We start from the raw sequence: 24524 nt of genomic DNA on the forward strand, positions 1-24524 counted from the left end.
TCTAGTGCTGACATAAGAAGGAGAAGAGGGGGCAGCTGGCAAGAGGACGTTTGACTGTTCACCTACTTATTTTCCCTGAAGATAATATCCCCTAGGAGATGGGATGGGAGGGGGGACATTCCTGGGAGCTGAAGTAGTAGATATGGGGAGAGTGATTTGGAAGATGGCCAATGAGACCCAGAGAATTGGGGAACGGAAAGGGAAGGTTTGGGGTCAGGAAGTCAACGTTGGCTGCGACATAATCGGGGACATATTGTCGTGCTTAATAAATGAAAGATTTCATCAAAGACTATTTGTTTGGAAATGCAATTTATTTTATTTGAGACGACATTGAAACCTGACACCCTCTTCTAATTCCAAGGAAGAAATCCCAAGTTAGCTTCTTCTTGTACACAACTAAGGAAGGACAGTGTCGTACACTCATTTCAGTGGTGGGCTGCTCCCGGTTCGCACCGGTTCACAAGAACCGGTAGTAAAAATTTTTAGTAGTTCGGAGAACCGGTAATAACATTGGCTGGCCAAGCCCCCAAACCGGTCCCCAGCCCAGTCACTGCTTGCTTACCCCGCCCACCTCATCAGAGGCTTTTTTTTTAACTTTTAAAAGCATTTTTTCTACAACCTCTTCGGCCGAAAAAATGCTTTTAAAAGTTAAAAAAAAAGCCTCTGATGATCGCGTGGCTGAGCTGGGATCTTCAGAGGCTTCTGAAAACATTTTTTCTGCAACCTCTTCATCCGAGGAGCTTGTAGGGGAAAAAAAAATCCCTTTAAAAGCCTCTGGCGATCCCAGCAGATTTGCCTGATCGTCAGAGGCTTCTAAAAGCATGTTTTTCTGCAACCTCTTAAGGTTGTAGAAATAATGCTTTTAAAAGTAAAAAAAAAAAAAAAGTTGGCCACGCCTACCCAGTCACATTACCCCCAAGCCACATCCACAAAATAAGCCACACCCACAGAACCGGTAGTAAAAAAAATTAGAACCCACCCCTGGTTCATTTCCATGCAATTTTGTTGGCTGCAATATGGAAATAGCCTTATTTTGCCCCTCCACCTAATATTGCCCCCAATATGGTAAAGGCAAGCTATTCCCGTATTAGAAATATGTTTACTCTTCTCTTTACTAGTGGTGTGTATGTGTGTGGGGTTTTTTTGCCAGGATAAGGTTAGTGAAGTATTGCGACTTTTGAACAGCTACTAATAATCCAAAAAGTGAGCAGTTTTTGCATGCCTCTTTGAGAACGTCCGAACGTCCGAGGAAGCTGGCTGCTCTCCAGTTTAAAGCAATAATACAGAACACACCCAATTTGTGTAAGAAATCTGCTTTTTGTACCTTGTACCAGGCGTTTTATTTCTTAGATATCAGAACCGAACGAAATATCAGAGTTGGAAGAGATCCTGCAGGTCTTAAGTTATGTTTACTTTATTGTCATTGCACCTCGTACAACGGAATTAAGGAGTGACATGATGACACTTGGCAAATTTTAAGATGAGTGGAGTTGAATTCCCAGAATTCCCTAGCCAGCATTTGATCTTCATTATGGATGTCCCTGCCTTCTCTTTCTGGGTGGAGTTTTCAAATACCTCGTTGGAATTAATCCAAATAAAGAGATTCTACTGTTTATTTTAGAAAACGTTTCAATCGATGCATACTGTGGAGGTTTACGTGGGGTTTACGCTCTATAAATGCTCCAGGATATCGAGAAAATCTATACAGGATTTTTTTTTCATGTCTTTGATCATGCTCCAATTAATACGAAAGGAAAAAGATCTGTAGATTAAAACAGTCCTAGTGCACACACGCATGGAGTTAAAACGAGGTCTTATTTCAAAGACAGCAAAACATCAAAACAGACGAAAACATAACTTAACTCCTTCAGTATGATATTTACAGAAATATTACTTCATGCATTTATGGGTCAAACTGAATGCCATAATTAGGGGAATGGAGAAAGAGAAAGTGTGATCCATCTCTATATCTCTATATCTATCTATCTATCTATCTATCTATCTATCTATCTATCTATCTATCTATCTATCTATCTATCTACCTGTCTGTCTGTCTGTCTGTCTGTCTGTCCATCCATCCATCCATCTCTCTCTCTCTCTATCATCTATCTCTCTGCCCTCCTGTCGATCCATCCATCTCTATCTCTCTATCCATCCATCCATTTATATCTTTATCTATTTATCTATTTCTTTCTTTCCATCTATCCATCTATATCAATCTATCTCCCACCTACTTATCTATCTATCTATCTATCTATCTATCTATCTATCTATCTATCTATCATCCATCTATCTATCATCCGTCCATTGATCCATCTATCTATATCAATTTACCTCTCTGTCCTCCTGTCGATCCATCCATCTCTAACTCTCTATCCATGCCTCCATCTATATCTATCTATCTGTCTGTCCGTCCATCTATCTACTTATCTATTTCTTTCCATCCATCCATCCATCCATCCATCCATCCATCCATATCTATCTACCTTCCACCTATTTACCTACCTATGTATCCATCCATCTATCTATCTATCTATCTATCTATCTATCTATCTATCTATCTATCTATCCTCTCTCTCTCTCTCTCCCTCTCTCCTATCTATTGTTACACAAACTTTGTCAAGAAAGAAAATTAAAGGTTATTTAATCCAGGGTCCATACTTGATGGACAGTATTTTGGTGGCTAGATCCAATAGCCTTTCCTCTGACTTTGCATCTTTCAACCTTTATTCTGTTTTCTCTGAAACTCTTACGTTGTTCTCAAATATACTTCTTCTTTCAGATATATATACTCCAAATTTAACAAACTGCCTCTCTCACACGTTGCAGCGATCAGCCGATTCAAGAAAATGGAACTATTCAAAGTTTTCATCCATCGCAAGATCTCGGGCTCGTTTGTTAACGGACCGTTTCCTTTCCAGTCCACGTTAAACTCTAAAGAAATATCGTTTTATTCTGCTTTCTTTTTTGCTAGGCTACCAACGGTCTCCTCCTGAAAACTTTCCATCAGGGCTGTTTTCTGGAGTGAGGCTTGTCCCAGCAGACCGTGTCAAGGAACACTGCCCAAACATAGCTAGGTTTTGCAAGCAAGTTTAGTCCTGCCTAGCAGGTGTGAGCTCTGTTTGGGAAACTTCAAAAAGAACCTCATGTTCCATTTCTCAGCGTTAAATATTTCACTGGCTGAATTAGGGAAACAAATCTAATACATGTTTTAAGATTAGATATATAATCTTGCTTTTTTATTTTCCTTATATAATACACACACACTCTCACACACAAACACATATGTATGTCTTACATACATTGTACACAACAACACACATATGCATATGTACAGTATAGGCCAAAATTGTGGAAACCTTTTGGGAAAAGTGTATTTTTGAGGTTTGATGGCTAATAACCCCACTTTTCTTTTCTTTTTTGGAGTTTCAAGATAATCCTATTCCACTGCTGGAATGGCCTGGGAATAGCCCAGACCTTCACCCAATTGAAAATCTATGGAGCCGACTAAAGAAACTTGTTAGTCAGAAGTGACCCAGCAATAAAACCCAGTTAATAGAAGCCATCATTCAATCTTGGTTTCACATGATAACAGCTGCAGAACTAAAAGACTTGGTTCACTCTATGGGAAGACGTTGTAAGGCCGTCATTCATGCTAAAGGTTACCCAACTAAGAATTAACTGACACAGTGATAATTTTTGTATCAATTAAATACCATAGAAAAGTGATCATTTTTGTATATCTCGTTTTTTCTACTTGTTTCACTTTTCTTCTTTATACTGTAACTGCTATTCTAACAGCAAATCCTTCATACAAGTTATTGCACGACATTTTTGATTAAATTATCTTTCCATTGATATATAAGTTTATGGTACTACTCCAAAAAAAAAGTGGTGTTATTAGCTAGTTTTAGAAAATACACTTTTTCCAAAAGGTTTCCACAATTTTGGCTACTACCGTACATGCAGATTATAATTTCTCAACCCAATTCCTGAACTGAAGATAACGGTAAAGGTAAAGGTTCCCCTTGCACATATGTGCTAGTCGGTCCCGACTCTAGGGGGCAGTGCTCATCTCCGTTTCAAAGCCGAAGAGCCAGCGCTGTCCGAAGACGTCTCCGTGGTCATGTGGCCGGCATGACTCAACGCCAAAGGCGCACGGAACGCTGTTCCCTTCCCACCAAAGGTGGTCCCTATTTTTCTACTTGCATTTTTTACGTGCTTTCGAACTGCTAGGTTGGCAGAAGCTGGGACAAGTCACGGGAGCTCACCCCGTTACGCGGCACTCGGGATTCGAACCGCTGAACTGCCGACCTTTCGATCGACAAGCTCAGCATCTAAGCCACTGAGCCACCGCATCCTCAAGATACTCTTAATACTCTCAAGATACTGAAGATTCTCTTGCAGAAATACAACAGACGGAGTTGGAGTGCAAGTTATAACCTTTCACGAAATCCCTCCGTGATCTCTGCATTCCAGTGTTAGATATTTCTCCTTCCTGTATATTTCTCTAACAGTACGAGATGGAAATTTTAAAAATGTGCGTGAGAAATTCTTCCGATCTTGATTCTTATTACACCCAGAAATATTTTGAAATAAATTACTTTTGCTTTTGCAAGACAAGAAAAAACAAACAAACCTGAGAATAATGTTGATCCTATTCGTCATAGGTCAGGAATTAGCCAATGACATCCAATTCTCGACTTGCGACAGTTCATTTAGCGGCCCTTCAAAGTTAGAAGAGTTGAAAAAAGTGACTTAACGACCGTTTTTCAAACTTATGACCGTTGCAGCATCCCCCCTGATCATGTGAACAAAATTTAGATGCTTGGTAACTGACTCATGTTCTTTTTTTTTTTTAAATAGTTTTTATTGAACATTTTCCAACTTTAAAAAACACAAGTAAAAAAGAAAAAACAAATACAAATACAAATACAAACAAATAAAAGACACAAGCAACACAACAGTGTGATATAATTTTACAGTTTTCCGTATCAGCATATATTTTTATTTATTTATTTATTCTATTTATATGCCGCCCTTCTCCGGAGACTCAGGGCGGCTTACAAGGCGTTAAGCAATAGCCTTCATACTTTTGTATATTTTATACAAAGTCAGCTTATTGCCCCCACAAACCGGGTCCTCATTTTACCTACCTTAAAAGGATGGAAGGCTGAGTCAACCTTGAGCCTGGTGAGGATTGAACTCGCAGTAATTGCAGGCAGCTGGAAGCTAAATACTACCTTTAACAGTAGCATTAGTCTGCTGTGCCACTCAGGCTCTCTCTATATATATTCTGCTTTTGTGATTCACTATTCCCATTATGGCGAACCGATGGCACGGGTGCCACAGGTGGCACGTGAAGCCTTCTCTGTGGGCACACGAGCCATCGCCCAGCGCAGCTCCACCCCGCCACCCGGCTGATTTTCAAGTCTATGCTGCACATGCACGGAGGGGCGGGGCACATGTGGGAGACGTGAGTGTATGCCCGAGGGGGTTATCCACGCATGCATGGGGGTGAGGGGGTTGTGCGCGCATGCATGGGGAGCTGGGGGGGAGCGTGGGGGCTACGCTGCGCCCCCCATGCAGAGGTGGGTTTCAGCAGGTTCTAACCAGTTCTGGAGAACCGGTAGCGGAAATTTTGAGTTGTTCGGAGAACCGGTAGTAAAAATTCTGACTGGCCCCGCCCCCATCTATTCTCTGCCTCCCGAGTCCCAGCTGATTGGGAGGAAATGAGGATTTTGCAGTAACCTTCTCCTGGGTTGGGGAGGGAATGGAGATTTTACAGTATCCTTCTCCTGGAGGTTTTTTGTTTTTTTTTTTAATTTGATTTATATGCCGCCCTTCTCCGGAGACTCAGGGTGGCTTACAATGCATTAAGCAATAGCCTTCATTCTTTTGTATATTTTATACAAAGTCAGCTTATTGCCCCCACAAACTGGGTCCTCATTTCACCTACCTTAGAAAGGATGGAAGGCGGAGTCAACCTTGAGCCTTGGAGAGATTCGAACCAGCAGTAAATTGCAGGCAGCTGTGTTAATAACAGGGTTCGTAGACCGCTGTACTATCAAGGAGTGGGGAAGGAATGGAGATTTTACAGTATCCTTCCCTGCCACGCCCACCAGGCCATGCCACGCCCCCAAGCCACGCCCACAGAACCAGTAGTAAAAAAGTTTGAAACCCACACCTGCCCCCATGCCCCATTTTGGGCCTACCAGGCCTCCCTGAAGCCTCCTGGGACCAAAAACGGACTGCGGGGATGAGGGGGCGGGGTACAGGGGGATCGCGCATGCATTATGGGTGCAGGCACGTGCGCACGCTGTCGTGCGTACGTGCGCACACTTTTGGCACGCGACGACAAAAAGGTTAGCCATCACCGCACTATTCAATATTTGCCTTCTCGTAGATTTTAACACTCTTTTCACAACAACGAGTCAGTTTAACTGACTCATATTCATGATGGTTACAGTCAGTGGTGGGATGCAACCGGTTTTAACAACCGGTTCGGCAAGTGCGCGCTTTGTGCGCGCCCACACACTTTGCACGCCTAACGCATTTGCACACAGTGTTCAAAATACAGCAATTTGAAGCTCAGCTGCTTACTTCTAAGGCAGCCCCGGTAAGTAGAAGAGCGGAGGCGCGGAAATCAGCTGTGACGCACGAATCAGCTGAGCCAGAAAGAAGGAAATAGCGCAGGGGCAGGTGGACGGGGCCAGCTGATTGTCGCCATTACCGGTTTCCCTGAATTGGTCCAAACCGGCTGAATACCACCTCTGGTTTCAGTGTCCCCTGTAGAGGTAGGTCAAAGGTCGCAGTGCCAAGCTTTGAGCAGCACACTGCCTTAGTTCATGCACTGTGGGTCTTGCCTGCTTCTATGATCTCATTTTGGCTCTGATCTGGATTATCTCATCTCACCTTCAGAGAGGATGGCATCTTGAGAGGGGGATGAATAGTTTCTACCAATTAGGATGCTGTTGCTGTCCTTCCTTTTTATTTGCCTGTGTAAAACTGTATAAAAAATAAAGCTCTCTGCGAGAGCGGGAGAGACATCTTCGGACAGAGCAAAAGCCTGGACCTCTGATTCTTGTGATCCCCCTTTTGCGACCTTCTGACGAGCAAAGTCAACGGGGAAGTCAGTTTCACTTAACAACAGTGTTACTAATTTAACAGCTGCATGATTCACTTAACAACTGTGGCAAGGAAGGTCGTAAAATGGGGCAAAACTCACTTAACAAATGTTTCGTTCAGCCACAGAAATTTTGAACTCAGTTGAGGTCGTAAACCGAGGACTAGCTGTAATAGAAACAAACGTTTTGCTTCTCAATAAAGCAACGGCATCGGTTTATCGCCTTAGTGTGCGTGAACCGCATTCCTTCAAGCTTTCGTTTTTTAAAAAAAAAAACTCATTCACAAGTAGGAACCTGAGTTTTGACATCACGTGGAGTTCTTGGTTCTTCCAAACTATCATAGTTCACAGTTCAGATTCCAGGGAAAGATATTGTTTCTTCTAAAAATATCTTCGCCGTGAATTGCAGTCATTTATGTGGAGTAGTTCCTTCTGTTCTTCCTAAAGTTTGATGTAATCCTGCACTTTGGACGGTGAGATCGGTAACCCTTCCACGTTTGTTTGCAATGATCAGGTTGGGATAGAGTAGGGGAGGGAATTGCTGTCCTAGGTTATATTAAAAAAAAACCTGTTTAAAGCGCCCCTTATTGAAACCCTGTGATTGTGCATTAAATATGGAGGCTGGATTTGCTTCTTGAAGAGACGGAGATGAGAGCTGATAGCATATGCTACTGGGCTTGCTATACTTCAGTGGAGGGGCTGGAGAAGCAGGGTGGAAGTTGTACTTCAGAAGGAAAAAGGGAAAGGAAAGGGGAGGGAGGGAGAGGAGAAGGAAGGAAGGAAGGAAGGAAGGAAGGAAAGAAGGAAAGAAGGAAAGAAGGAAAGAAAAGAGGAAAGGAATGGAAGGGAAGGGAAGGAAGAGGGAGGGAGGAAAGAAGGAAAGAAAGAAAGGAGGAAGGGAAAGAAAGGAAGAGGGAGGGAGGAAGGGAGGAAAGAAGGAAAGAAGGAAAGAAAGGAGGAAAGGAAGGGAAGGGAAGAGAAGGAAGAGGGTGGGAGGGAGGGAAGAAGGAAAGAAGGGAGGAAAGGAAAGGAAGAGGGAGGGAGGGAGGAAAGAAGGAAGGGAAGGGAAGGGAAGGGAAGGAAGAGAGAGGGAGGAAGGGAGGAAGGGAGGAAAGAAGGAAATAAAGAAGGAAAGAAGGAAAGAAAGGAGGAAAGGAAGGGAAGGGAAGAGAAGGAAGAGGGTGGGAGGGAGGGAAGAAGGAAAGAAGGGAGGAAAGGAAAGGAAGAGGGAGGGAGGGAGGAAAGAAGGAAGGGAAGGGAAGGGAAGGGAAGGAAGAGAGAGGGAGGAAGGGAGGAAGGGAGGAAAGAAGGAAATAAAGGAGGAAAGAATGAAAGAAAAGAGGAAAGGAGGGGAAGGGAAGGGAAGGAAGAGGGAGGGACGAAGGGAAGAAGGAAAGAAGGAAAGAAAGGAGGAAGGGAAGGGAAGGAAGAGGGAGGGAGGGAAGAATGAAAGAAGGAAAGGAAGAGGGAGGGAGGGAGGGAGGGAGGGAGGAAAGAAGGAAAGAAAGGTAGGGAAGGGAAGGGAAGGAAGAGGGAGAGAGGGAGGGAGGAAGGAAAGAAAGAAAGAAAGGAAAGAAGGAAAGAAAGGAGGAAGGAAAGGGAAGGAAGAGGGTGGGAAGGAAGGGAGGAAAGAAGGAAAGGAGGAAAGAAAGGAGGTAGGGAAGGGAAGGAAAGGAAGAGAGAGGGAGGGAGGAAGGAAAGAAGGAAAGAAAAGAGGAAGGAAAGGAAAGGAAAGGAAGAGGGAGGGAGAGAGGGAGGGAGGAAGGAGAGTGGAGGAAAGGGAAAGATAAAAGAAGGAGAAAGGAAAGGCAAGCATTATGACACAGACTAAAATATTTTTTTTATTAAATAAAGGCATTTAATGTATTTATCACAGTCATGAATTTGATCTTTCCCCTTAATACCGTAAATAAATGGATTCGCTCAGTGTTTCTCGAGGGGGAAAAATAATAACAGGCCCCCAAAGAGCACACCTGCATGTACACATACTCACAAACGCAGAGGCGTTTGTGTATTAATCCAGATAATAAAGATGCATCGCGATCTATATATTAATGTGTAAAAGCAAAAAGTTGAGGTTGGACTGTGTCTGTCTTGTACCCCTCTCCCCTTCCTTCCCTTAATTTCCTATTTTTTTTCTTCTCTTCTTTGTATTTTATATAATAAAATAAAACCTTGATAAAAGATGCATCGTGATCATGGCCATAAACATAGAGATACCGCTGAAATGTCCCACTTACCTTCCCCTTAATTCGCTTCTTCCACAACCTCAGATCAATACAGTGTTATATATAATGCACCGCTCTCAAATAAGCAGTCGCTAATCAAAGAAAGCAGAGTTGGAAAAAAACAGAATTGTAGCTGAGAAGGTCACCGATTGTGGCCACTTCCCAAATTCCCTCTTTATATACTTTACACAAATGACCTTTGCGATCGTATTAAAAGCAACAGCGTTGGCTTCTCTGATGATGTAAAGCTATTCAACCACACCGACAATGTTGCTATCCTTCAAAAAGACCTTGACTATGCGTCAAAAGGGTCAAACAATATTGCATTCAGTTTTGGTCGCCGCTGTTAAGGATATTGTTGTTGTGTTACCAACCAGCAGAGTTAGAGCACAGAGAAACGTTGCTGAGAGCAATGAATAAGAGATGTGCAAACTGGTTTATCAAAAGTTTACTTTATAGTGAAAAAAACAATCTCGTAGTCTTTAAATCAATCCAAGTCTTTGCCAGTGAAATCAGTCCAGTGATACAAAAACTCTTCTTACCACACAAACAGTAGTTGGTTAGAATAACAAGTTCACTCTGGTTCACAAACCACGATGGTAGCAGATCCATCCAACCGATGACAGCACAAGGGTAGCAACTCCACACACAATGGTAGCTTATCATCAACTGAATACTTTACAGTACCTTTCTTAAATACGTTTACAACTAGTGATTATCTAATTACAGCATGACTCAGCATTACAATGAATCAGCAGTAAAACTTTAAAGTCACACAATACATATCCATGTTAAAGTCACAGAACACATATATTGCCTGGACAACTTGTTAGGCTCAAACCATATCCTAACAGCCACGATGTAAAAAAAAGATGTGGAGACTCTAGAAAGAGTGCAGAGAAGAGCAACCAAGAGGATTAGGGGATGATTGGAGGCTAAAACAGATGAAGAATGGTTGCAGGAACTGGGTATGTCTAGTTTAATGAAAGGAAGGACTAGGGGAGACATGATAGCAGTGTCCCAGTATCTCAGGGGCTGCCCCAAAGAAGAGGGAGTCAAACTATTCTCCAAAGCACCTGAGGGCAGGACAAGAAGCAATGGGTGGAAACTAATCAAGGAGAGAAGCAATCTAGAACTAAGGAGAAATTTCCAGACAGTTAGAACAATTCATCAGTGGAACAACTTGCCTCCAGAAGTTGTGAATGCTCCAACACTGGAAGTTTTTAAGAAGATGTTGGATAACCATTTGTCTGAAGTGATGTAGGGTTTCCTGCCTGGGCAGGGGGTTGGACTAGAAGACCTCCAAGATCCCTTCCAACTCCTATTCTATTCTATTCTATTCTATTCTATTCTATTCTATTCTATTCTATTCTATTCTATTCTATTCTATTCTATTCTATTCTACTTTACTCTTCTCTTCTCTTCTCTTCTCTTCTACTTTACTCTATTCTATTCTATTCTATTCTATTCTATTCTATTCTATTCTATTCTATTCTATTCTATTCTATTCTATTCTATTCTATTCTGTGGCAATTTCAAATCTCAACCAACAAATGCTCTGTCTTACATATTGGCAAAAAAATAATAATCAGAACATAAAATACAAGCTGGATGGACACGACCTTGTAGACGACCCTCACTCTGTCAAGGACCTTGGAGTACTCATCTCTAACGATCCAAGTGCCAGAGCCCATTGTAACAACATTGCCAAAAAGACATCCAGAGTTGTTAACCTAATTTTGCGTAGCTTCTTCTCTGGTAATATTGTACTGCTAACTAGAGCATACAAAACCTTTGCTAGACCAATTCTCTAATACAGCTCATCTGTCTGGAACCCGCACTGCATATCGGACATTAATACAATTGATATTTCACAAGAAGAGTCCTCCACTTCTCTGCTCGCAAGAGAATGCCTTATGCCACCAGACTTGAAATTTTGGGCTGAGACAACCTAGAACTACGCCGCCTTCGGTCTGACCTAAGCGTAGTACATAAAATTATCTGCTACAACGTCCTACCTGTCAAGGACTACTTCAGCTTCAACCGCAACAATACACGAGCACACAATAGATCCAAACTTAAGGTAAACCGCACCAAACTTGATTGAATAATATCTTTTGCCATTCAAGAAATGGATTGGTGCTATTTGTCTCAGAGAGAAGTACATGCATTGATGGATTTCGCCTCTCAAGTTTTTTTTTTTTTTTTTGGCAAACATCAGGTTCCGTTGCAACTATAAATGCACCAGGCAGCATTTCATGCTTAACAAATCATCTTTTTGGCAGATTTTAAACTCGTTTTCATCTACACCCAAGTGCCTGAAGGGAAAACATTGTTACCTTGCAACTCGGAGGTACGACTTTAATTCTCTGTTTTCGCTTGGCTGGTCGTGTTTCAAGAATCGCTTATAATTCGAAGGCCAGGTAAGACGGTTTAGGTGGTTGGGAATTCTTCAACAGCAGGCATTCTTCAATAAGGGCTGTCTGGGGATCTCTGCACGATAGCTGCGTATACCTGGGCAATCTTTTCATTGCTTCTGCTGCATTCCACGTATCAGTAAGCATAGATCTTAATGTAAATCTTAGCTCACAGTGTGGAGTAATAAATCGTTTTTACAGTTGATAGATTTCGCTTGCTAAAGTTGTGGTGGACATCTACATTGTGCTGGGTCAAAAAAGAAAAGGGGAAAGGAAAAGAAAGAAAGAAGGAAGGAAGGAAGGAAGGAAGGAAGGAAGGAAGGAAGGAAGGAAGGAAGGAAAGAAAGAAAGAAAGAAAGAAAGAAAGAAAGGAAAAGAAAGGAAAGGAAATGGGAAGAAGGGAAGAAAAGTGGGAAGGAAGGAAGGAAAGACTGTGGAGGAAAGGAAAGAAAGAAAGGAAAGGAAGGAAGGAAAGGAAAAGAAAGGGTGAGGAAAAGAGGAAAAGTGGGAAGGAAGGAAGGGGTGTAAAGGAAAGGAAAAAAGGAAAGGGGGAGGGAGGGAGGGAGGGAGGGAGGGAGGAAAAGTGGGAAGGAAGGAGGGAAGGAAGGAAAAAATGTGGAGGAAAGGAAGGAAAGGAAAGGGTGAGGGAGGGAGGAAAAGTGGGAAGGAAGGAAGGAAGGAAAGACTGTGGAGGAAAGGAAAGAAAGAAAGGAAAGGAAAGGAAGGAAGGAAAGAAAGGAAAAGAAAGGAAAGGAAAGGAAAAGAAAGGGTGAGGAAAGGAGGAAAAGTGGGAAGGAAGGAAGGGATGTAAAGGAAAGGAAAAAAGGAAAGGAAAGGGTGAGGAAGGGAAGGAGGAAAAGTGGGAAGGAAGGAGGGAAGAAAGGAAAGAGTGTGGAGGAAAGGAAGGAAAGAAAGGAAAGGAAAAAAGGAAAGGAAAGGATAAGGGAGGGAGGAAAAGTGGGAAGGAAGGAGTGTAAAGGAAAGGAAAAAAGGAAAGGGAGGGAGGGAGGAAAAGTGGGAAGGAAGGAGGGAAGGAAGAAAAGAGTGTGGAGGAAAGGAAAGGAAAAAAGAAAGGAAAGGGTGAGGGAAGGAGGGAGAAAAAATGGGAAGGAAGGAAGGAAGGAATGTAAAGGAAAAGAAGAAAGGAAGAGAAAGGAAATGGGGGGAGGGGAGGGAGGGAGGAAAAGTGGGAAGGAAAGAAAGAAGGAAGGAAGGAAATCTTGCAATCTTGATCCATTGAGAAGTCTTATTTGTTAGAGATACAACTTGTCTTAACCCTTGAGAACAGTAATACGCAGAGCTGTCTAAACTGTCTTTTGAAACCATGTTCTCTCTGCTCTTCTACCAAAAACATTAAACCGATCATTTCAAGCTTGACTCTCAAACTTTCAAAAGTAATTGAAGATTTATGTCCCTCATTGGGTCTGAAACAACGAAGGGTCGGTTCTGATGTAAGTTCCTGAAGTCCAAAGAATTTGGGACTTCAGTTATTGTAATCCAAGCACCACGCTAGCAGGAGATGTTAGGAGTTAGTGCAACATACGTGGAAGGTATCAATTTACAGAAAGCTAGTCTATTGCAAAAGATTTATGTCATTTGATATTAAATTTTCTCTCTCTCGTCAATATCCATATCAAAAACAAAACAAAGCTGGAAATTTTCTTCTCTAAACGATTGACTTTGGAAGATGAGTATTAATAAAAAAATCACATAATTATTTTCTCATCGCCTCACGTCTGCCCATGCGTGGAGAGATTTTCACTTTCTTATGATTTCTAGTATATCTCTTTAGTGCATCAGATGGGGTTTTTTTAAAAAAAATAACTGTGGCACGCTCAATTTAATAATTCATAAATAAGCGAAACAGCAATAAAACTTAGAAATGACTAACAGTGATGTTTACACGAGACACAGATTTCCAGGACTGTAGTTCTGTTAGGACATTTCCTCAGATAATCCTTGTGAGAATGGAATTGTTTTCATGGAATATGAGCTTGAAATATCGGTGTTTCTTTCTTTTTCTCTTTCAACATACTGAGTCAAAAATAAACATTATTTTTGATCTTGGGGATCAAAAATCTGATCTTGGGGAGCACTAACATGAAAGGAATTTTTCTTTTCTTCCCTGAAGCTCAAAAAAGCCAAGGCAAAACTAGAATAGAATAGAGTAGAGTAGAGTAGAGTAGAATAAAAGATAGGATAGGATAGGATAGGATAGGATAGAATAGGAATATGGAAAGAATAGAGTAGAGTAGAGTAGAGTAGAGTAGAGTAGAGTAGAGTAGAGTAGAGTAGAGTAGAGTAGAGTAGAGTAGAGTAGAGTAGAGTAGAGTAGAATAAAGGATAGGATAGGATAGGATAGGATAGGATAGGATAGGATAGGATAGGATAGGATAGGATAGGATAGGATAGGATAGGAATATGGAAAGAATAAAGTAGAGTAGAGTAGAGTAGAGTAGAGTAGAGTAGAGTAGAGTAGAGTAGAGTAGAGTAGAGTAGAGTAGAGTAGAGTAGAGTAGAATAAAAGATAGGATAGGATAGGATAGGATAGGATAGGATAGGATAGGATAGGATAGGATAGGATAGGATAGGATAGGATAGGATAGGAATATGGAAAGAATAGAGTAGAGTAGAATAAAAGAATAGGATAGGATAGGATAGGATAGGATAGGATAGGATAGGATAGAAGAGTAGAGTAGAGTAGAGTAGAGTAGAGTAGAGTAGAGTAGAGTAGAGTAGAGTAGAGTAGAGTAGAGTAGAATAAAAGAATAGAATAGGATAGGATAGTATGGGATGGGATGGGATGGGATGGGATGGGATAGGATAGAATAGAATAGAATAGAATAGAATAGAATAGAATAGAATAGAATAGAATAGAATAGAATAGAATAGGAAGGGACCTTGGAGGTCTTCTAGTCCAGCCCCCTGCTCAAGCACGAGAACCTATACTATTTCAGATAAGTGGCTATCTAGTTTCTTCTTAAAAACCTCCGGTGATGGAGCATCCACAATTTCTGGTGGCAAGCTGTTCCACTGGTTAATTGTCCTCACTGTTAGGAAGTTTCTCCTTAATTCCAGGTTGCTTCTCTCTTCGGTTAGTTTCCAACCCTTGTTTCTTGTTCTGCCCTCTGGTGCTTTGTAGAATAGATTTGACCCCCTCTTCTTTGCGTCCGCCCCTCAAATACTGGAATCCTGCTATCATCTCGCCCCTAATTCTTCTTTTCTCTAGACTAGCCAAACCCCAAATCCTGCAGCCGCTTTTCATATGTTCTAGTCTCCAGGCCTTTGATCATCTCAGTTGCTCTTCTCTGAACCTTTTTCCAACATCTTTTTTGTAAGATGGTGACCAAAATCGGTTGCAGTATTCCAGGTGTGGTCTTACTAAGGGTTTTTATAAAGCGATACCAATACGTCATGTGATCTTAATTCTATGCCTCTGTTTATACAACTCAGGATTGTAGTAGCTTTCTTTGGGCTTCCGCCTCACACCGCTTGGCTCATATTCAAGTGATCGTCCCCCATGCCGTGATGGGGTTTCCATTGGTAACTCTTCTGAATTTTGGTAAGTTCAACAAATATGCCCAAACGTATTCCATATATTTTATTTTAGCTACTGTACTGGTGGGCGAGCAGTTGATACTATGAATGCCTTACGTAGCAAACCTGCTACGAGCCTTCCAGGGGTAGGTTCTAAATTTTTTTACTACCGGTTCTGTGGGTGTGGCTTATTTTGTGGGCGTGGCTTGATGGTCATGTGACAATTATTTAGGATTTAGCAGAGGTACTGGTCTACCAGGCTTTTAACTGCTTGCAGAGCTGTACCCATTTATTTTTTGCAGGCACTGGTCTACCCATTTATTTTTGCAGGCACTGGTCTACTCATGTATTTTTGCAGGCATTGATCTACTCATGTATTTTTGCAGGCACTGATCTACTCATGTATTTTTACAGGCACTGGTCTACCCATTTATTTTTGCAGGCACTGGTCTACTCATGTATTTTTGCAGGCATTGATCTACTCATGTATTTTTGCAGGCATTGATCTACTCATGTATTTTTACAGGCACTGGTCTACCCTTTTATTTTTGCAGGCACTGATCTACTCATGTATTTTTGCAGGCACTTGTCTACTCATGTATTTTTGCAGACACTGATCTACTCATGTATTTTTGCAGGCACTGGTCTACCCATTTATTTTTGCAGGCACTGATCTACTCATGTATTTTTGCAGGCACTGGTCTGCCCATTTATTTTTGCAGGCACTGATCTACTCATGTATTTTTGCAGGCACTGGTCTACCCATTTATTTTTGCAGACACTGGTCTACTCATGTATTTTTGCAGGCACTGGTCTACCCATTTATTTTTGCAGGCACTGATCTACTCATGTATTTTTACAGGCACTGGTCTACTCATTTGTTTTCTTTTACCACTGATCAGTTGTAGGGCGGCCCTTTGAAGCCCCATGACAAGAGTTTAAACAGTTTTTTTCCCTCTAGCCATCAGCTGGGACTCAGGAGGCAGCAATAGATTGGGGGTGGGGCCAAATAAAAGGTAAAAAATGTGGGGGGTGGGTGGGTGGGGCGCGGGGGGGGGCGGGGGGACAGAACCGGTTCGGTGATGTCATATCGTCACCGCTACTGGCTCGGGAGAACTGGGCCGAACCGGGAGGAACCCACCACTGGAGCCTTCCTGAGGTCTAGCCAGATGTACATCTTTCATTACACACCCTATACCAGGGGTGGGATTCAAAACTCTTAGCAAGGGGTTCTCTACCCAGTTGCTGGGTGGGCGTGGCCATGATGGGTGTGGCCATGTCAGCCTCCTGCACCACGGCGGCGAGGGAGGGGCTTTTTGCCCTACCCAGGCTCCAGAGGTTTTCTTTGAGCCTCCGGGAGGGCGAGAACAGCCTCCCCAGGCTCCGGAGGCCCTCTGGAGGCCAGAAATGGGCCCGTTTCCGGCCTTCCCAATCTTCCGGTAGGCCCGTTTTTTGTCCTCCCCGAACCTCCGCACGCACCCTGCACTTACCTGCATCCAAAACGGGCTGCGTGGGGACTCCTAGGAGGGGGCGGGGCAGGGTGGGCGAGGCCAGCCAGGAGTGGGATTTGGGGGTTCTCCGAACTGCACAGAATCTTAGCTAGAGGTTCTCCCGAACCCCTGCGAACCCCCAGCAGCCCCACCCCTGCCCTATACTATGTAATTGCCCATCTCTAACTCATTGTAGGAGTTGAGTTAATCTATGATGACAAAATAATAATAATAATAATAATAATAATAATAATAATAATAATAATAATAATCAGGAGGATTCTGGCAGCACAACTTCGGACCCACAAATTTGATTAAAAGACATAACTTAGATCACAACTCCAAATGCCGATTCATATTTGTATGCTTAGGTCAGGAGTCAGCAACCTGCGGCTCTGGAGCCGCATGTGGCTCTTTCACCTCTCTGCTGCGGCTCCCTGTCACTCAAAATATGTGTCACAGCTGCCAATGTGTGACTCCCGCCGGCACGCGATTTATTGAGCTTTTCAACCCCCGATACGCCAACCATGGATAAATCCAAGAAAAGAAAAGTTTCAGAAGAAAACAGAACTACATATGCTAGTTTTGTGGCCGCTCAAGAAATAGTCAGGCACAGGAAGAGTTTTTGTGGCTCCCGGTGTTTTCTTTTCTGTGGGAAACTGGTCCAAATGGCTCTTTGAGTGTTTAAGGTTACAGACCCCTGACCTCGGTCTTTGGGAATAGGCCAGGGGTGGGTTCTAATTTTTTTTACTACCGGTTCTGTGGGCGTGGCTTATTTTGTGGGTGTGGCTTGGAGGTCATGTGACTAGGTGGGCGTGGCTAGCTGGTCAGAGTCATTTCTGGAAGGTCCTCGCACTTACGACCAGTCCTCGCACTTACGACCCGACTCATTTGTTTGCTTTTAACACTGATCAGCTGTAGGACGGCCCTTTGAAGCCCCCCCGCAAGAGTTTAAACAGGTTTTTTTCCCTCTAGTCATCAGCTGGGACTCAGGAAGCAGCAATAGATTGGGGGTGGGACCAAATAAAAGGTAAGAATAACGTGGAGGGGTGGGGGGGGTGGGAGGGCAGGGGGGGGAGAACCGGTTCGGTGACATCATATATTGCTTAACGCATTGTAAGCCGCCCTGAGTCTCCGGAGAAGGGCGGCATATAAATCAAATAAAAATAAAAATAAATAAAATATCGTCACCGCTACCGGCTCGGCCGAACCGGACCGAACCGGGAGGAACCCACCACTGGAATAGGCCTATGTTTGCCATAAAGCTTGGTTCTTATTATTTTGGAGTCATCGTGAAATACTTTTAGTCAACTTTTTAATTTCATCCAAACCACTTCTTCAAGAGTTTCATACTGAAATCTGGCAGCCCAGAATTCTGGTTTGCATACACAGCATATGAACCTCAACAAGAGTTGTCCCCAGAGAGGCTTTTCCAAAAAACCCCAAAAAAACTGGGCTTTTCTTGATTTTTCTCCTTGGAAACGTTTCGCTTCTCATCCCAGAAAGAAGCTTCGGGAACTCAACAAGAGGCAGGAACCCAATCTGGCTCAGAGCTTAAGCGGGCTGAACGAGTGGGTGGCAAACACACAGGTAGTAGTGCCAAGCTCTTGGATAGAGTGGGAAGTAAAACAACAAAACGAAACAAGCAAAGGCAAAAACAAGGCAACTCCTGTAACCCTGCCAAGAAAAATGAGTGGGTGCACTCACCTGGAGTTTTGGCTGGACTTGTGTTTTGGGTGCCAGGACTGGGGTGTTTTTTTTTTGCTAGATTTTCTATTTGTTTATTGTTTTATTATTATTTTCTCCTCCTCCTCCTTCCTGTTGTTCTTTTTCATCTCCTCCTCCTCCTCCTCCTCTTCCTTCCTGTTGTTCTTCTTTGTCTTCTCCTTCTCCTTCTCCTCCTCCTTCTTCTTCCTGTTCTCCTCCTCCTCCTCCTCCTTCTTCCTGTTCTTCTTCCTGTTCTCCTTCTCCTCTTCCTCCTCCTCCTTCCTTCCTTCCTGTTGTTCTTTTTTGTCTTCTCCTTCTCCTTCTCCTCCTCCTTCTTCTTCCTGTTCTCTTCCTCCTCCTCCTTCTTCCTGTTCTTCTTCTTCATCTCCTTCTCCTCTTCCTCCTCCTCCTTCCTTCCTTCCTGTTGTTCTTTTTTGTCTTCTCCTCCTCCTCCTTCTTCCTGTTCTCCTCCTCTTCCTCCTTCTTCCTGTTCTTCTTCATCTCCTCCTCCTTCTCCTCTTCCTCCTCCTCCTCCCTTCCTTCCTGTTGTTCTTTTTTGTCTTCTCCTTCTCCTCCTCCTTCTTCTTCCTGTTCTCCTCCTCCTCCTTCTTCCTGTTCTTCTTCATCTCCTCCTCCTTCTCCTCCTCCTCCTTCTTCCTGTTCTTCTTCACCTCCTCCTCCTCCTCCTTCTTCCTGTTCTCCTCCTCCTTCTTCCTGTTCTTCTTCGCCTCCTCCTCCTCCTTCCTTTGTTCTTCTTCGTCACCTCTTTCTCCTCTTCCTCCTCCTCCTCTTCTTCTTCTCCTCCTCCTCCTCCCCCTCGTCCTCCTGCTCCTCCTCCACCACCTCCTCCAAGAAGAAGAAGAAGAAGAAGAAGAAGAAGAAGAAGAAGAAGAAGAAGAAGAAGAAGAAGAAGAGGAGGAGGAGGAGGAGGAGGAGGAGGAAGAGGAGAAGAAGATGGGCAACTATAAAACTTTTTAAAGAAATAAAATTAAATGGGATTCAAGGCAGCACAGAAAGATTAAAAACCAAGACATAATGACAAAGGGAAAAATATGCACAGGGGACAATTCTATCCAGTCAAAAGCAATCAAGATGAGCTGAACACTTCCCAAAACAGGCCCAGTGGGGAAACACCAAGTTTTTGGAGCACCCAAAAGACAGGCAGGAGCACCCACATCGGGAGCTTAGGTGGGTGGGGAATTCTGTACCTTAAGACAGGTGTGATGACGGAGAAGGCCCTTTTCCTTTCCTTTCCTTTCCTTCCCTAGCTTGAAACGTCTTCAAGCAAAAACAAAGGAAGTCCAGTTGCCTTTTGGAAAAGCACCTCAGGCGGGGGTGGGCTGCTGGGGGTTCGCAGGGGTTCGGGAGAACCTCTAGCTAAGATTCTGTGCAGTTTGGAGAGCCCCCAAATCCCACTCCTGGCTGGCCACGCCCACCCCACCCCGCCCCTCCCAGGTGTCCCCACGTGGCCTGTTTTGGATGCAGGTAAGTGCAGAGCGCGTGCGGAGGCTCTGAGAAGGCGAAAAACAGGCCTACCGAAAGTTCGGGCCTCCAGAGGGCCTCCGGAGCCTGGGGAGGCCATTTTTGCTCTCACGGAGGCTTGAGGAAAGCCTCCAAAGCCCAGGTAGGACAAAAAAGCCCCCCATTGTGATGCAGGAGGCCGACTAGGCTACGCCCACCATGGCTACGCCCACCCAGCAACCGGGCAGAGAACCCCTTGCTAAAATTTTTGAAGCCCACCCCTGACCTCAGGGGTGTCTCCATTGTCATCTCTCTCACCTTGTGTTCCCTGCCTTGGCTAGGTTGAAACTTAAAACGCAATGACCTTCTTGAGCCAGGGATGATATAATTAATAAGGAAAATATAGTATATAATGTCGTAGAAAATGCAAGGTTGGACAGCTTAAACTTTCGTCAAGTAGACAGCCTTCCCCTGTTCAGCGTTTTCCGGCGGTGGTGATGGACATAACGTTCAATATTCCCAGATGATTTGAGAGTTAGCGTCAAGATATCTGAAGTTATCTGCTCAACAAGTTGTGTGCCGAGTGTGTGATTTGCACTTTACCTATATGTTTTCTTCGCTCACAGCTTCACACTAACAAGGAGGGTGGGATGGATGGAATGTAGGGAAGGGAGAATGGTACTCAAGCATCCATCGGCGCCCATGGGACATTGCTGGCATCCAAGGACACACCGAGCAGACGCTCCGGTGCTGCAGACTATTTCCCATAACAAACAAACAAGTGTGATTGGTGGATGTTTTGGACTGTGCATGGCCCATAGGAAAAAGGAGGAATTAACTACGCTTGCTTTTGTGCGGGAAATCCCAGAGCTGGTTTTGCTTCTTCTTTGTCAGGATGGTTTATTCAATAAAGTTTTATACTCTTGGTAAAAATAACGTCCCAGGAGTATCTTTTTTCTGGATTTGCCAGCTGGACAGTTGACACCGTAATTTCCTCTTTATTTTGTATTCAGTACTACTCCCAGATCTTCTGAGCAGTCAGAATAGCTGTCAGCAGGGAGCTTGTCACCCATCGGTTGGAGATCTGCTTGTGGGACGCAGCCAACAGTTGACTGCTTCGTCTACATGTGGACTGTTGGGCCCTCAGAAGTATTGCATCGTGGGGTACCTTGCGGTGAGTTTATTGTACTGCCAAGAAGATAATTGGAACACCTATAAAACAGCACATTATAGGCACCCCAAATTTGTCATCCATTTCCTTCTGTCCGAAATTTGATCCCATAGTTTCAACTGCAGGCTAAGCAGCAGAAGAAAAATGTAGAACACAAAATAATAGGGTTAAAAGGGACCTTGGAGGTCTTCTAGTCCAACTCTCTGCTCAAGCAGGAGACGCTATAGTACCAATCCGAACAAATGGTTGTCCAATCTCTTTTTAAAAATCTCCAGTGATGGAGCACCCACAAATTGTTCCACTGATTGTGCCAAAGGTGGTTTTTCAAGAGGCAATTGGACTTTCTGTTTTTTCTTTGAAGACGTTTCACTTCTCATCCAAGAACCTTCTTCAGAAGTTCTCATCCAAGGAGCTTCTTCAGAAGTTCTCATCCAAGGAGTTTCTTCAGAAGTTCTCATCCAAGAAGCTTCTTCAGAAGTTCTCATCCAAGGAGTTTCTTCAGAAGTTCTCAGCCAAGGAGTTTCTTCAGAAGTTCTCATCCAAGGAGTTTCTTCAGAAGTTCTCATACAAGAAGCTTCTTCAGAAGTTCTCATCCAAGAAGCTTTTTCAGAAGTTCTCATCCAAGAAGCTTCTTCAGAAGTTCTCATCCAAGGAGCTTCTTCAGAAGTTCTCATCCAAGGAGCTTCTTCAGAAGTTCTCACCCAAGGAGTTTCTTCAGAAGTTCTCACCCAAGAAGCTTCTTCAGAAGTTCTCATCCAAGAAGCTTCTTCAGAAGTTCTCATCCAAGGAGCTTCTTCAGAAGTTCTCACCCAAGGAGTTTCTTCAGAAGTTCTCACCCAAGAAGCTTCTTCAGAAGTTCTTATCCAAGAAGCTTCTTCAGAAGTTCTCATCCAAGGAGCTTCTTCAGAAGTTCTCATCCAAGAAGTTTCTTAAGAGAGCTGAAGAAGCTTCTTGGATGAGAAGGGAAACGACTTCAAAGTAAAATCGGAAAGTCTAGTTGCCTCTTGAAAAAGCACCTTTGGGACAACCATGACCTGGATGACTGAGAATCTCCATAGACATGTTCCACTGATTGATTGTTCTCACTGTCAGGAAATTTCTCCTTAGTTCCAGCTTGGCTCTGTTTTTAATGATCTTCCACCTGTTACTTTTTGTCCTGCCCGTCAGTGCTTTGGAGACTAGGTCAATCCCTTCTCTATGACAGCATCTCAAGTACTTGAAGACTTGTATTACGTCACCCCTCGTCCGTCTCTTCGTTAGACTAGCCATACCTTCCAATTCCCTCCATCACTCATCATAGGGTTTAGCTTCCAGATCCCTGATCATCTTTGTTGCTCTTCTCTGCACTCTTTCTAGGGTCTCAACATCTTTTCTATATTGTGTTGACCAGGATTGGATGCAGTATTACCAGTGCAGTATAAACCATGCTCAGCTACTGGATATGAAGAGGACTTAGAGCTGTGGACATTTTGAAAATTCAGAACAGAGTAGAGTAGAGTAGAGTAGAATAGAATAGAACAGAACAGAACAAGTAGAGTAGAGTAGAGTAGAGTAGAGTAGAGTAGAGTAGAGTAGAATAGAATAGAATAGAGTAGAGTAGAGTAGAATAGAATAGAATAGAATAGAATAGAATAGAATAGAATAGAATAGAATAGAATAGAATAGAATAGAATAGAATAGAATAGAATAGGAGTTGGAAAGGACCTTGGAGGTCTTCTAGTCCAACCCTCTGCTTAGGCAGGAAACCCTACACCACTTCAGACAAATGATTATCCAATCTCTTCTTGAAAATCTCCAGAGTTGGAGCATTTACAACTTCTGGAGGCAAGTTGTTCCACTGATTAATTGTTCTAACTGTCAGGAAATTTCTCCTTTTCTCCTTGATTAGTTTCCACCCATTGCTTCTTGTTCTACCCTCAGGTGCTTTGGAGACTAGCTTGACTCCCTCTTCTTTGGGGCAGCCCCTGAGATATTGGGACACTGCTGTCATGTCTCCCCTAGTCCTTCTTTTCATCAAACTAGGCATACCCAATTCCAGCAACCGTTCTTCGTATGTTTTAGCTTCCAGTCCCCTAATCCTCTTTGTTGCTCTTCTCTGCACTCTTTCTAGAGTCTCCACATCTTTTTTACATCGTGGCGACCATAACTGGATGCAATATTCCAAGTAAAGCAAGGAACCCACCTTACATTTCCATTTAAAGAAAGATTTACAACTCCACAATAGAAATCTGCCTTGAATGTTGTTGTTTTTTTAAGAGAACAGAGAACTTCCTTCCTGAAGAAACCTTGATTTAAAAGAAGGCTTAGGATCTCGTACAAGCACAACACGTCTCTGCTACTGAAAGAAACTTTGTTCAGGCTTCTTCACAAGCCATTTTATACTTCCAGACCTACCAACCTAGGAAGCATTTTCATGGCAGATCTTAAGTGGTAGGCTGGTTGATTTGAGTGATAGCACAGTCTTTCTAAGGACTCGGCCCTAAGCAACATTTTAAATTCAGCTTACTTACATATCGATGCAAATCGGAGCAGCTGATCCAGTCTAAAACTTGGGTGAATCAACTGTTTAATGCCTTCACATTTTGAAAAATCAGAATTTTACACCAGTTTCTACGTCTAGAGAGCAGTAAGATCCTTATCCCATCATAAGGCCTATTTCTAAGGATCAGTCAGTCATAAGAATGCCAACCTCTAAATCTGAACTTTATTTTATAAATCAGAAATTACTTAAGAAATATTTCACAAGCCTGAACTTCTTTACACCTTTGGTCCCTAAGCAATCCATACGTTTAATTGCCAAAACATTACATTCATCATTCATGGGTACGTTGAATTTGCCATAAAAGAATTTCTGTTCTTTTAAACTCCGCCTGACCTGAAGGCACAGCTGCTTCTGAGCTCTGCCTTGCACTCAGATATCTGTCATCACTTTCAACTTTTCACTCTTCCAGAAAGACAGAGAGAGAAAAAGAAGAAGAAGAAAAGAGAGAGATCAGAACACAGAGAGCTTCTATAATGGAGACAATTGGGTCCTAGTGGGGCTAATCACATTTGGCCAAATAAAGTATATAATTCTATGTTCTGTTCTGTTCTGTTCTGTTCTGTTCTGTTCTGTTACGTTCCACTCTGTTCCGTTCCGTTCTGTTTGCTTCGATTCCGTTCCGTTCCGCTCCACTCCACTCCAACTCCACTCCATTCCATTCCATTCCATTTTATTCTACACTGGAGGTTTTTAACAAGAGATTGGACAACCATTTGTCTAAAATGGTATAGGGTTTCCTGCCTGAGCAGAGGGTTAGACTAGAAGACCTCTAAGATCCCTTCTAACTCTCTTCTCTTCTCTTCTCTTCTCTTCTCTTCTCTTCTCTTCTCTTCTCTTCTCTTCTC

General features: G+C 43.1%; 1 protein-coding gene across 1 annotated transcript in view; it reads left to right on the forward strand.

The window, feature by feature from the left end:
• Positions 1-15299: 15299 nt before the first annotated feature.
• The window catches only part of LAMB4 (laminin subunit beta 4), a 63325-nt gene continuing 54100 nt past the window's right edge, over positions 15300-24524 (forward strand). The window contains exons 1-2 of the mRNA XM_070946680.1: positions 15300-15333; positions 20980-21140. Coding sequence (XP_070802781.1) covers positions 15300-15333; positions 20980-21140 — 195 coding nt within the window. The remainder of the gene's footprint in view (positions 15334-20979; positions 21141-24524) is intronic.

The sequence above is a fragment of the Pituophis catenifer genome, unplaced genomic scaffold (genome assembly GCF_029215685.1).
Source record: "Pituophis catenifer annectens isolate HBS135680 unplaced genomic scaffold, rPitCat1.0.hap2 SCAF_7, whole genome shotgun sequence".
In the NCBI taxonomy this organism is placed as follows: Eukaryota; Metazoa; Chordata; class Lepidosauria; order Squamata; family Colubridae; genus Pituophis; species Pituophis catenifer.